Source organism: Gopherus flavomarginatus, chromosome 2 (assembly GCF_025201925.1).
Source record: "Gopherus flavomarginatus isolate rGopFla2 chromosome 2, rGopFla2.mat.asm, whole genome shotgun sequence".
Classification (NCBI taxonomy): domain Eukaryota; kingdom Metazoa; phylum Chordata; order Testudines; family Testudinidae; genus Gopherus; species Gopherus flavomarginatus.
This window is the reverse complement of record NC_066618.1, coordinates 63,143,720-63,158,203: the sequence shown is the minus strand read 5'-3', so window position 1 is coordinate 63,158,203 and position 14,484 is coordinate 63,143,720. Positions and strand designations below refer to the sequence as shown.

The 14,484-nt window shown below is 39.1% G+C and overlaps 1 protein-coding gene across 3 annotated transcripts in view; it reads left to right on the top strand.

Annotated features, from left to right (window-relative positions):
- The window catches only part of TRA2A (transformer 2 alpha homolog), a 44,742-nt gene that overhangs the window by 18,209 nt on the left and 12,049 nt on the right, over positions 1–14,484 (top strand). For 2 of the 3 annotated variants that reach the window (XM_050938715.1, XM_050938714.1), the window contains one exon: positions 10,862–11,050. In XM_050938715.1, the coding sequence (XP_050794672.1) occupies positions 10,862–11,050 (189 nt within the window). Of the gene's footprint in view, positions 1–3,710; positions 3,774–10,861; positions 11,051–14,484 lie in introns of all 3 variants that reach the window. The other variant, XM_050938713.1, reaches the window with a different exon arrangement.

Genomic DNA, 14,484 nt, shown 5'->3' with positions numbered 1-14,484 from the left:
CTCTATTGGGCAAATACAAAATTAAAAGGATTAAAAGATGACAGGATGTAACGAGTAATTCTGCATCTTGTTTGACTTGAACATCCTGTCTGAATTAACTGTTTAATTAATAGGACTTCTTGAAATGTCAGTGTAGGAATTGATTTTAGCATATTTTGTGAATGATCTATTGAAGAATTAAATTTGCAGATGACAATGCCAAATGGAGTTGTATACACATAAAATATTGAGAATGTGTTTATATCACTTAAAAAAATTGGCTGGAATTAATAATGAAATTTAGGAAACATGCTAGTCATCTTAAATGAGGGTTGAAGGGGAGAGGCAAGAGTAAATTCTGCTGCTACTTTAGGAAAGATGCTGCAAATCATTCCTCTTCAAAAAGGTCTTTCCACCATGAGAGACACTCTCAACACTGATTTCCCCCCCATCCTCCTTCAACCCAGATAAAACTCATAGAGTTTCCAAAAAGGTAATTTATAAAATCTAAAAAATTGAAAACAACATGCCCAAGTAGAATTTTTTCTGTACATGGACAAGTGCCAGAGATGTCATCAAAACCAGTAGGGATTTCACCATTCCCGTTGGTTTTATGTGAAAGGTTTCTCACATAATATGGTGATGGGAGGCAATATTAAATGAATCCCTCCTGTATTTTGGATTGTAACCTATTATACAGTGGCATAGTTATTGTTATACCTAGCTCTCTGTGTCACATATTAGAAAGGTAATAGCAATGATTGAGCTGTCTTTGGGATACTATGTGCAAATAGGAGATTTACAGAAGGGCAGTACAGGTAACAGTAGGTATAGAGGGGCTTACCCATGAAGAAAAGCTAGAAGAAATATGTTTTAAGCTTTTAAAAAAACTACTAAAGGCATGCTGTAACAAACACAAATAATTAAGGGTATCCATAATAAAGAGGAAATTGCTTAATAATACGGGGAGGAATAACTGGAAATTAAGGAATGAAATGGAGCCAGGTAAAACATAGGCTGAACTTCAGGAGAAAAAATACTTAAACAGTGTAATTGATGCAAAGGAGGAGTTGGTATCCTTGTTCAAATTACCCAGATTGAGCATGGCAAAACTAGACCAAAACATTGAAGAAAGTAGTGAAGCCATTCTGGATCAAAGGAAATAACAAAAAGGCAAAGTACTCAAAAATGTCTGGGGAATATCAAGCATTGACGTAAATGTGAATTGGATAAGGTTTATTTTTTTTTATCATACATTTTGATGTGTCACTTTGATCATGATCAAGAGTCATCAGTGCCTGTCTGACTTTAGTTTCTGGAAGGAACCTGTCAGTTGAAATCTGAGGTGCTGCTCCGTATTTTGTTTCAAGTAGCTCTATCTCTTGTATAGGCTTTTAGCCCACAGCAGAGCCCCTGCTATCAGTATCCTCTGTCTCTCTGCTCCTGTTGACAGTTACTTTAGTGACTCAAGTACTCTTAACTTCAGCACTTCCATAGCTCTGGCAGCAGAAGCAAGATACAACTGAACCATGGAGTGCTACAGTGACCGGCGTATACCTGATCTATTCTGTGGCAAGCTTGCCCATAGGATCTTGACTCTCCTTCAAGACAGAATCCGTCCCACAAGACTGACACCAAGAACAAGAACCTATGATACTGATGGGCTGGGCAATATGCCATTTGGTATTGCGCAAGATGATTTACCAAGCCAGTAGGCTCAATCCAATTAAAATGGATGATTTAAGTCTTTACTGCCGGGGGAATGAAAGCTGAAATGAGCTTTTCCTCCAAATCTATTTGTGACTAAGAATACCAACGCTGCCTCGCTATCCACTTACTACAAAGAAAAAGAGGGTTGGACAACTCCTGATCCTTTAGGAAGTTCATATAAGATGCGCTTTTTTCTCTCTGATCCATTGTGTCCTGAAGAAACTAAGTTCAGAGGCTCTGATTCTGATCACTACCAGTTTGGTAGAAATTATTAGGATGTTCCAAATTGATGATCTTGATTTCATTTGCCTTCAGTTTACCTGATTAGGTGTTCTTTACATTATTGTTGGAGTTAGCAATAAGCAGTCTAAATTGCTCAACTTGGGAAATACATTAGTTTATGTAACCATGGTAGCTAACTTCAGTCCAAAATAAGACAGTACATTTCTCCATATCAAAAGTGGCTATTTGACCCCTCGCTACCTTAAAATATTTTAAAAGGTGCAAGTGAGGAAAGCATTTTGCATATGGCAGTATGCCCGTTTCATTTATTAGTTTGCACAATACAATATTTTAGGTATAAAATCCAGCCTAGAACATGTGTACAATGTGTATGTGTTTTACTATAGTAGTAATTTTTTAGGCACTCACACTTTAGTATATATATATGTGTAGAATGCATAAAAAAATGCATTTAAAAAGGTTAAAGTTTAAAAGTATTTTAACAAACACCCAATGAAATTACATTTTAAAAAATCTACACTTAGTTATTTATATTACAAAGCAAAGAACTTGAAAGTTGGGGAGTGTCAGATTCACAGTTGCCCATGCAACCTAATTTTTTCCCCCTTGTGCATACAGTCTGTGGACTAAATGAGGTAGGTGTCTTGGGATGTGGGGAAGATTTGATTAAAGATTGTCAAATGCATTTGCACAAAGTGGCAGAATTAAGATTGCAGAGGCAACTATAAATCTGGACATTCTTAACTTCTGCATTCTTGGTTTCGTAATCTAAACAATTTTCTTTTGAAGCGGTTTTTTGTATTGCACTTCCCTAGGTTTGTTAAAGGGAAAAATATAAAGCAGGCTGTAACAATCACCATCATGGATAATCAAAGTTTGAGACCTCAACCCTCAGCAGTGCAGCAAAATTTCTACTACTTGAGAACTGACCATATTAACCGGCAGCAGGAGGAGACAGTTATCCCAAAGCAGGAATGGGCTGCAGGTGCCATGTGCAGAGTCAGTGATGTAGGTGGGGGATCCTGGCTTGATTGTCTCCACTGCCTTCCCAATTGCCCCCTAAGCTGAGGGAGCTCTTCCCCCATATGATGGCCGCAAGGGCAGGCTGATGGAGATTGACCTAGATCATGGCCTCAGAGTCCAATATTTGTATCTGTGTCCAATCCACAAACATGGTTTGCGGATATCTGCAGATTTGCAGGGCTCATGTGATGTGGTTGGAGAATTAGGGGCCCTGGTCTAGCTCCTTCTGTAAACCCATTACTGGAGTCGCTCTGGTAGGGCCCAGGTGTTCCTAATACATCGTATGCTGTGGCAGCCTGGTTGATTAGAATGTGTTCTGTTAATATTTTGGCATGCAGACAGACTTTTCCTGAGGAATGTTAATGAAAGAAGGGAAATTATTTTAACTGTTTATAACTCTGCTAAATCTGAAAGGAATTTCATGGGATTAAAGGCACTTCTCTGCCAAGGGCATTCTAGTTGCCAAATTGCAAAAGCCTGCTGTGAACAGTGTAGGTGTTAGAGCTTCTGGAAAAAGTTACAAGAATCTGATATAAGGGAAAGCGTAAAGAAACCTAAATATAGAGATTACCACCAGTTACTCCTGTAATAGTGCATGACGTGCATTTTTGACGCATTTTTTCTTCTGTTTAACTTTATGAATAGGTCTAAATATTTCTTCATGTAATCTCCCATTAAATACTTTGAATAGACTTGTTTTGCATTTATTTGTCTATTTGAGAGAATGAACAATTTTCCTTGATCCAACAATGTAGGTCAGAAACCATAGTGATAAAGTGAGACGTGCCAAAAGTCAAGCAGAGCTGGGGCGTACAAAGGTAATTAAAATTAATAGTAAAAGGTTCTTTAGCCATATAAACAAAAACAAAACAAGGAAGTGGGACTGCTAAACACTGACGACAGGGTGGAGGTTAAAATAATAAGTATGGCCCAAAATCTAAACAAATACTTTGCCTCAGTTTTTAATAAGGATAATGAGGTGCTTGGGGGCGGAGGTACGGTTGCTGATGGGAATGAGGATATGGAAGTAGAAACTACTGTATCGTAGAGGGAGGCCAAACTCAAAACAACTTAATGAGATCAAATCGAGGGGCCAGGCTAATCTCCATCCAAGAATATTACAGGAACTGGCTCTTGAAATTGCTAGTCAATAGCAAGGATTTTAAATGAATCCATAAGCTCGGCTGTCATACCATGTGACTGAAGAATTATAGACAGTGTGCCTATATTTAAGAAAGGGGGAGGGGCAGAGTAACTTGAGAAACTACAGACCTGTTTGACTTCAAATGTATGCAAGGTCTTCAAACAAATTTTGAAAGAGTAATTAAAGACATAGAGGTAAATGGTAATTGGAATAAAAAAGCAACATAGTTTTACAAATGGTAGGTGAGGCCAGACCAACCTGATCTTTCTTTGAGAAGATAGAATATAAGAACGTCCATACTGGGTCAGACCAAAGATCCATCTATCCCAGTATCCTGTCTTCTGACAGTGGCCAATGCCAGGTGTCCCAGAGGGAATGAACAGAATAGGTAATCATCAAGTGATCCATCACTTGTTGCCCATCCTGGCTAATAGCCATTGATGAACCTGTCCTCCATGAACTTATCTAGTTCTTTTTTGAACCCTGTTAGTCTTGTTCTTCACAACGTCATCTGGCAAAGAGTTCCACAGGTTGACTGTGCGTTGTGTGAAGAAATACTTCCTTTTGTTTGTTTTAAACCTGCTGCCTGTTTTCATTTGGTGAGCCCTAGTTCGTGTGTTATGAGGAGTAAATAATGCTTCCTTATTTACTTTCTCCACACCAGTCATGATTTTATAGACCTCTGTCATATTCCTCCGTAGTCGTCTTGTTTCCAAGATGAGAAGTCCCAGTCTTACTAATCTCTCCTCATATGGCAGCTGTTCCATACCCCTAATCATTTTTATTGCCCTTTTCTGAATCTTTTCCAATTCCAGTATATCTTTTTTTTAGACTAGGCGACCACACCTGCACGCAATATTCAAGATGTGGGCATACAAAGGATTGTATAGAGGCGATAGAAAATATATCATCTATCCCTTTCTTAATGATTCCCAACATTCTGTTTGCTTTTTTGACTGCCGCTGCACATTGAGTGGATGTTTTCAGAGAACTATCCGCAATGACTCCCAAGATCTCTTTCTTGAGTGAGTGGTACATTTTATATGTATAGTTGGGATTGTTTTCCAATGTGCATTACTTTGCATTTATCAACATTGAATTTCATTTGCCATTTTGTTGTCCAGTCACCCACTTCTAAGAGATCCTTTTGTAGCTCTTCATAGTCTGCCTCGGACTTAACTATCTTTAGTAGTTTTGTATAATCTGCAGATTTTGCCACCTCACTGTTTACCCCTTTTCCCAGATCATTTATTAATATGTTAAATAGGACTGGGCCCAGTATCGACCCCGGGGGACACCACTATTTACCTCTCTTCATTCTGAAAACTGACCATTTATTCCTACCTTTTGTTTTCTATCTTTTAACCAGTTACAGACGGCAGTTAGTAGTCCTGCAATTTCACATTTGACTTCTTTCAGAATTCTTGAGTGAATACCATCTGGTCCTGCTAACTTATTGTTTAGTTTATCAGTTTGTTCCAAAACCACCTCCTGATGACAGGTCAATCTGGGACAGTTCCTCATATTTGTCACCTAAAAAGAATGGTTCATGTTTGGGAATCTCCCTCACATCCTCAGCCATGAAGACTGATGAAAAGAATTCATTTAGTTTCTCCACAATGGCCTTTGCCTCCTAGAATGCTCCTTTATCATTTGATCGTTAGTGGCCCCACTGGTTGTTTAGCAGGCTTCCTGCTTCTGATGTACTTAATATTTTTTTTGCTATTACTTTGAGTCTTTGTCTAGCTGTTCTTCAAATTCTTTTTTGGCCTTCCTAATTATATCTCTGCACTTCATTTGCTAGAGTTTGTTCCTTTCCATTTTCCTCACTAGGATTTAACTTCTACTTTTTAAAGGATGCCTTGTTGCCTCCCACTGCTTTTTACTTTATCTTTTAGCTATAGTGGCTTTTTTGGTTCTATTACAATGTTTTTTAATTTGGGGTATACATTTAAGTTGAGTCTCTGTTATGGTATCTTTAAAAAGTTGGCATGCAGCTTGCAGGGATTTTGCTTTTGGTGGTGTACCTTTTCATTTCTGTTAACTTAATTTTTGTTTACTCCCCCTTTCTGAAATTAAATACTTGGGCTGCTTATGGTGTTTTCCCTGCCCCTGGGATGTTAAATTTAATTATATTATGGTCACTATTACCAAGCGGTTCAGCTATATTCACCTCTTGGACCTGATCCTGTGCTCTACTTAAGACTCAAGAATTGCTTCTCCCCTGTTGGGTTCCAGTCATTTAAGGCAGGGATTGGCAAACTACAGCCCTTCAGATGTTTTAATCAGGCCGTCAAGCTCCTGCTGGGAAGTGGAGTCTGTGGCTTGCCCTCCACGTTTGCTATGCCTCTGTGTGGCTCCCAGAAGCAGCAGTATGTCCCACTTCCAGCTCCTAAGCAAACGGGCAGCCAGGGGGCTCCACATACTGCCCCAACCCCAAGTGCTGCCCCCACAGGTCCCATTGGCCAGTAACTGCAGCCATTGGCAGCTGCGGACGGGGCAGTGTGCAGAGACGCCTGGTCTCACCTCTGCTTAGGAGCCGGAGGGGGTCATGCCGCTGCTTCCAGAAGCTGCTTGAGGTAAGTGCCGCCCAGAGCCTGTGCCCCAACCCCGTGCCCCAGCCCTGATCCCCGTCCTGCCCTCCGAACCCCTTGGTCCCAGCCCAGAAAATCCTCCTGCACCCCCAGCCAGTGACCTCACCCCAACCCTCTGCCCCAGCTCAGAATCCCCTCCTGCACCCTGAACTCCTCATTTCTGGCTCCACCCCAGAGCCCTCAGCCCCTCCCACATCCCAACCCCCAATTTTGAGAGCACTCATGGCCCATCATACAATTTCCATACTCAGATGTGGCCCTCCGGCCAAAAAGTTTGCCCACCCCTGATTTAAGGTGTCAAGAAACTTTTATCTCTGTATCCTGTCCTGAGGTGACATGTACCTAGTCAATATGGAGATAGTTGAAATCCCCTGTTGTTGTTGAGTTTTTTATTTTAATAGCCTCTTAATCTCTCTGAGAATTTCATATTCACTATCGCCATCCTGGTCAGGTGGTTGGTAATATATCCCTGCTGCTATACTTCTATTATTTGAGCATGGAATTACTATCCGTAGAGATTCTGTGGTACTGTTTGGTTCATTTAAGATTTTTATTTCATTTCATTCTATGCTTTCTTTCACACAGTGCCATTCCCCCACTGGCACGACCTGTTCTGGCCTTCCAGTATATTTTGTACCCTGGTATTGCTGTGTCCCACGGATTATGCTTATTTCATCAAGTTTCTGTGATGCTTATTATATCAATATCTTCATTTAATGCAAGGCACTTCAGTTCACCCATTTTATTATAGCACTTTAAAAACTTATCCCGTTTAAGCTGTCTGCCATTACATGACGGCATGTAGTAATCTAATCTACCTGGATTTTAGTAAAACATTTGATACAGTTCTATGTGGGAAATTATTAGTTAAATTGAAGAAAATGGGGATTAATATGAGAATCAAAAGATAGGTAAGGAACTGGTTAAATAAAGAGGAAACTACAACAGAACATGTTGAAAGGTGAACTGGCAGGTTGGAGGGAGGTTATAGTGGAGTTCCTCAGGGATTGGTTTTGGGACCAAGTGTATTTAACATTTTTGTTAATGACCTTGATAAAAAAAGTGAGTGCTAATAAAAACTGAATGACGCAGTGGGGACATATTGTCAATACTGAGGAGGACATACGAAAAGATTTGGATGACCTTGAAAACTGAAGTAATGGAAATGGAATTAAATTTAATATTGCAAAGTGCACGATCATGCACTTCAGGGACTAATTACAATAATTTTTGCTGTAAACTGAGAATTTACTATTGGAAGCAACTGAGGAGAAGACAGACTTGGGTATATTGATTGGCAGCTCAATCATCCTGTGATCAGTGTGATGCGGCCATGAAAAAGGCTAGTGCTAGACTGCATCAGATGAAATATTTCCAGTAGAGCTATGGAATTACCGTTGTGCAAGGGTACTGGCGAGACCATCTGGTTACAGTGTGCAGTTTTGGACTCCGATGTTTAAGATGAATTCAAACTGGAAGCAGGTGCAAGAAGGGCTACTAGTATGAGGAGAGAAGTGGAGAAACTGCCTTGCTAGATGAGACCTGTGGAGCTTGGCTTGTTTAGCCTTACAAAATGAAGGCTGAGGGGAGCTATGATTGCTCTCTGTAAATATATCAGAGGGATAAACACCAGGGAAGGAGAGGAGGCCTTTAAGGGCCATTGTTGTCACAGGAACAAATGGATATAAACTGGCCATAAATAGGCTTAGGTCTGAAATTAGACACAGGTTTTTAACCATCAGAGGAGTGAAGTTCTGGAACAGCCTTCCAAGGGGGATAGTGAGGGGCAAAAAACCTAACTTATTTCAAGACTCGGCTTAATAAGTTGACAGAGGGGATGGTATAACGGTAGCTTGCAGTGGCCCTTCCGCTATTGCTAGTACAAGTTATCCCCAGCAGTCTGAGATGGGACGTTAGCTGGGGAGGGTTCTGTGTTACTGCAGAGAATTCTTTCCCAGGTAGATCTGGCTGTTGGGTCTTGTAGACATCCTCAGGGCCTAATCAGTTGCCATATTTGGGGTCAGGAAGGAATTTTCCCCCATGTGAGCGTGACAGGATTTTTAGCCTTCATCTGCAGCATGGGGCATGGATCATTTGCTGATTTGAACTTAGAGTAAATGTTTTGATTTCCTGTAACTTGAAGTCTTTAAATGAATGTCTGAGGACTTCACTAACTCAGGAGTGAGTGAGATTCTGTAGTTTGCGATGTTCAGAAGGTCAGATTAAATTATGATGGTGGTCCATTCTGGCTTTTAAATCTGTGTCTGTATCAGTTCTCACATGAATTATAAACATTTCTGTATAATATTGTAAATGAGCTTACACTCAGACACAGAAAACTTTAAGCTTTGTAAATTATAAACAAGTGTAAAACAGGTAGAAAATGCTTTAATCATGAGAAAAGCTTAAAGAAACACCATCAGTTTGTGATCTGGTCAATTAAAGTAGTAGTTTTGGAACTCATATCTTTCCAGGAATCCCCTGTCAATTTTTATAGCATGTACAATCACATTTTTCTTTTTAAACTTTGACTTTTATTGTATAAGGTTTACACAAACAGAAATAATTCAAACTGTGCATTTGACATTATTGAATAAAGTAAACCAACTGAAGGTACAAAAGAATGTTCTCACTAAAATTTTAGTTAGTAATTTTAAATTCTAACAATGACAAGAACAAAATTATCATACAGATGTTTGATTTTTAAATTTAAAGTGGCTTTTATTGCCTTAAACAGGATGGAAACCTCATTTCAAATTGCACAGGGCCCACACATTGTCACAAGGAGTGTTTCTTTTAGAATAACTGACATGAATAAGAGGTTCATGCCAATTGTAGAGATATGAGATCCCTTAGGGAATTAAGGAATGAAATTACAATTTTTTATGCAAGTCAATGACTTGCGTCAAGTTAGTGGTCACTGAAAATGTCAGTGAATTATTCCGTGGCTGTGGAATTATGCTCCAAAATGAAAAATTAAAAAATTGTTGTTTTCGTCACAGCTCCAGGGATCAGGAACATGTAAACCAGTGCACTTTCTGTGGCTAGAAAATCTGAAACCATAGTTCTGAAAGGTGTGAACTGCCCCATTCACTTCATTGTTCTATCTAAAAATGATTAAATAAATTTCAACCTTATTAACTTTCACTGCTAATAATTGTAGCTGAAACATTCAGCTACTGCAATTAATCCCACAGTCCTAAAGTGCTTCCAACAGTTCCGAATGTGCCAAAAGTTTCAAAAGTTTCTACAATGCATTGTATTTAAAACTAAAATATCCAGCATATCAAAAAATGAAAACGTGGAGACAACATAAAATAAATGTAATAAAAAGTACTGTACTAATTGTGTGTGGGTCAATGTTATATTTTTTAAAAGTACGTTAAGTAAAAGTAGTAACATTCAATTGAAGTGAAGGTGCCAAAGAATTTCCAGTCTACCATGTAAGAATCCTGGCATCTTGATGCAGAACTGTGGTCCTACTGGTTTTGGAGTGCCAAGGTCCCTTTAAAATAGTTCACATCTATACCATCTAGATAAAATGAGCTTGTGATCTTGGTCTGTTTAGAGGAATAGGACAGAGATGCACCGTACGAACCTAAATTGAGCCTTTTATTTACAGACATAAAATTATTGTTAGGGGGGAATGACAGAAATAGTAACAATCTTTGGAGAAGATTACAGGTATACTAATGGTTGAGATGTCCATATCTAGCAAAGATAAATTAGGAATTCATGCGCCCCTATGCTAAATATTCATGAATAGTGTGTTAAATGATATTCCAGTCTCTGCAGAGAGGTCAAGGATGGAATCTGAATGGAGAGTAGTGCTACTCTGACCACTAGTGTCTGTCCTTCCAAATCAGGCCAGTAGCATATTAGTAAGGGGCAGTATCGGAAAGCTTCCGGAGCAGCTGTCTACGTTATACTTGTTCTGGAGGGGAACAAAAGGCTTCAGTTTCCAGTACTGTGAACTCAGCATCACTTGCTAATATTTAATTTACTGTAATAGGTTTTATCAAAAAATTAAGTTTGATTTTTGAAAATATCTTTTAGTTCATTAAGGTTGAAGTGCTAAGCTTTGAATAACCAGGAAAGCAAATAGTAGGCTAATATGATAGTAATAACATTTTAATGGAATATATTTTGAACTTTTTTGTTTTAACAGGCTAATCCAGATCCTAACACATGCCTTGGAGTGTTTGGCCTCAGTTTGTATACCACTGAGCGAGACTTGCGTGAAGTCTTTTCCCGTTATGGACCTTTGAGTGGCGTCAATGTGGTTTATGATCAGCGGACTGGACGATCAAGAGGATTCGCTTTTGTTTATTTTGAGAGAATAGATGATTCTAAAGAGGTAAATTCATGTTTATTGCGCTTGACTGTAGTTCATTTTTATTACATATTTGTAAACTTCACATATTTTTATACATTTAAATTCTTTATTTTGTGAAGCACATAAATGCTGAAAATCGCTGTCTAAATAGTACATTGGTCAAATTCATGAGAAGTAATGTTTTAGTGTTTATAAAACACTGCAATTTTATATACAAATATACTGTTTGAGCAAACATTATTGGGCTTGACAGCTGTGAAGTGCAATCAGTATACGTCCATTAACACAACCATAACTACTCACTAGTGCAAGCCCTGTTTGCCTCAGTACATCTATTACAAAATGGAAATAAAATCTTTAAAGGGGCATAGATATTTTTAATGTTATGAAACTTTTTAAACATCTGCCTTTAAAAAGTTACTTCTCTCTTCCCTGAGCAGTCTCTTATCTGTCAGAATCATGAGAAATACCATTGTTTTCTCTCACATAGTCTTGAGCTTTTGTCTGTCATTGTTTTAAGGAACAAGATTTTGACAGCTTACTTCTACTATCACTGTGCGCCTTTATAGGTCAGTGGGTTACTAATCAATGCAAAACATTTGTGACGCACCTTGCTGCTGGGTTTGATCATTCTCCATCCATGATACGGTCAGTTGAGGAGGAAAGAATGGAAACCAAGAATCTAAATTGATTTTTGCACAAGGGGTACAGAACACCATAGAAAAGCAGTGTCTTTTTTAAAAAGATGTGTGGTGTTACTTCTTCCTAAATAGGAAATTATATTGAAACGTCTGTGGCTGTGAGGCCACCTTGATTAAAGATACTGTATCTCAAGTTTTTCTAAACAGTGCTCTGTGAAAATGAAGAAAAATAGACACCAAATCAGCAGTTTCAAGTTTGCAGTCAATGCTTCTTCCATTAAATTAGTTTCTCAATAATGCTGGGGTGTGCACCTCCCCTGCTCTCCCCCCAAGTGGGTCATGAGGGGGTAGCTACCCGATTGGTTGCACTCCGGGGGCCAAGAAACAAAAAAAACTTCCTATGCTAAGGTAGAAGATATTTTGATGAAGAGGAAAGGTGGGTTAGTGGTTAACATTGGACTGGGATTTGAGAGATCTGGATTCCGTACCTGGTTCTGCCTCAGATTTCTAGTGTAACTACAGATGAGTAATTTGCAGGTTAAGTTTTCTGATTGTAAAATGGAGATAATAGATTCAGGAATTGCAGTAAAATGAACCTACCTCGTGGGTGTATAACATCGGTTAATTAATGTTTTTTGTTAAGCACTCGTATGACAAGAATGTGAGGAAGAAAGCTACCAAAGGCTGCAGCTTTTAGGAGTGAGGAAGAGAAGAACTTTCTTTTTCTTGTAGTTACTTCACTCTGTTATTCCACAATAACTTGAAACAGTTGGATGGAAGGAGGTTGGGGAATGGAGGAAATCATAGTTATTATGAGCACCTTAACACATTGCCCCCAGTCTCCTAACTGAGGTCCAGTTTCTTGTTGTGGAGCCCATGTTTGCACTTCTTTGTGGCCACAAATTTTTGTGGGATTTTGGATTGCAGTAAGAAGTGTGATTTGATTGGGTCTTCGGTGGGAACAGTTCATATCCACTGTACTAGACCATGCTCCCTCTTCTTCGCCAGTTCGGCTGAAGTAACTGGAAGAAGAGCACTATTTTACATACGTTTGTGAATTACTTGCCATATGTAGAAGTCATGCATGCCAGCATGTATCCCTTAAAGTAATCCATGTAAACAGCTATGCTTTAGTCTTTCATGAACTAGTCCAGAATAAACAAGTGTTTCTTTGGACCATTATCAGGTTCATGTGCATTGTGACATGTCTGAAATTCACTAAGGGTACGTCTACACTACAGGATAATTTTGAATTAACTTAAACCGGTTTTATTAAACAGGTATTATAAAGTTGATTGCACGCGTCCACACTAGGCACATTAATTCGGCGCTGTGCGTCCATGGTCCAAGGCTAGCATTGATTTCCAGAGCGTTGCACTGTGGGTAGCTATCACTATAACTATCCGGCCAATAACTTTGATTTGAGGCCACACTAACCCTAAATCGATATGTTAATATCGATTTTAGCGTTACTACTCTTGTTGGGGAGGAGTACAGAAATCGATTTTAGGAGCCCTTTAAATCGATTTAAAGTGCATTGTAGTGTGGACAGGTACAGCGTTAAATCGATTCAACGCTGTTAAAATCGGTTTAACAGCGTAATGTGGACCAGGCCTAAGATTCCTTTGAGCTTTTAATGTGACCCTGGCAAAGCTGATCAGCTTTAAAGTTATTTAGTAGCTGTGTTTTCTGCTACTGAGTAACTGGCTACAGAGACCCCACCTTAAGCGAAACTTGAGATTTCGTTTTAAAGTTTCTAGCCCTCATAGTTATGAAGAGAACATGAAATGAACGTAAACTGTCTCCGTGTTGTCTTCCTAAGTGTGTAGACAGTCTGAAACTGTAGATCTAAGAGGTGTGAATTATCCTCATGCTCAATAGAGCGTTAATTCTGGAACTGAATTATGACAGTTTGTGTCAGCCTTGTTAACTTTAACAATGCTGACCACATTAGCAGAAACCACATTAGCTATTATGCTTATTTCACAATCATAAACTGTTTTCCCAGTTTCCAAAAGCCCCAGCTATCTCTTAACGAGTTGATAGTCTCCAGCTTCCACAATGCAGTTCTGTATTTTCAGCACAAAATTCTGCAGCCGATTTAAAAAACGGATAATTATGGTGCAACATTTAATTGAGTTTGACATGCTATTATTTAATTCTGTGTAATTCTCCTTCAGTGTGAAACTGCTACAGAATTTCCAGTCTAACCAGTGTGCTAAATTTCTGTCACGGCAGAATTTGGGTCCATTCAGCATGTCTCAGAGTACACACAACTGCCATCTCTCCATATGCTATCCAGTTTCCCTCTACTTAAGTAAAAATATCATAGGTGGTAACAACCAAATTCCACATCACTTAATAGCCCCACCCTATCATTTCTCATTAAGTATCAAGATGTTGACTCCCACCTCTGATTGGCTCATGATACTAGCCTCCATTACCCACTTGTTAGATTTTCAAACAAGGACCTTCATGCTTTTCCCATGCTGCCCCTCCTGCTTGGGAGAAGCTTCCTGTAAACATCTGCAAAACCACTTCAGTGTTCTCCTTCAGATCCCTCCTTAAAACTCTCCTATGTCATGATGCACCCAAAAAACTTTACAACAGTTGGGTTATGGTCTCAGCACCAGTAGCCAATGAGGCTGGCCAATATTATTTAATTGCTTCCCTGTGCTCTTTTTTGTAACCCTCTCTTGTTGTACAACTAGATTGTAAGCTCCTGAGGCAGGAACCTTCTTTTTTGTTCTGTGTTTATGAAGTGCATGTCACAGTGGGATCCTGGTACATGAGTACATCTCATAGGCAGTATGA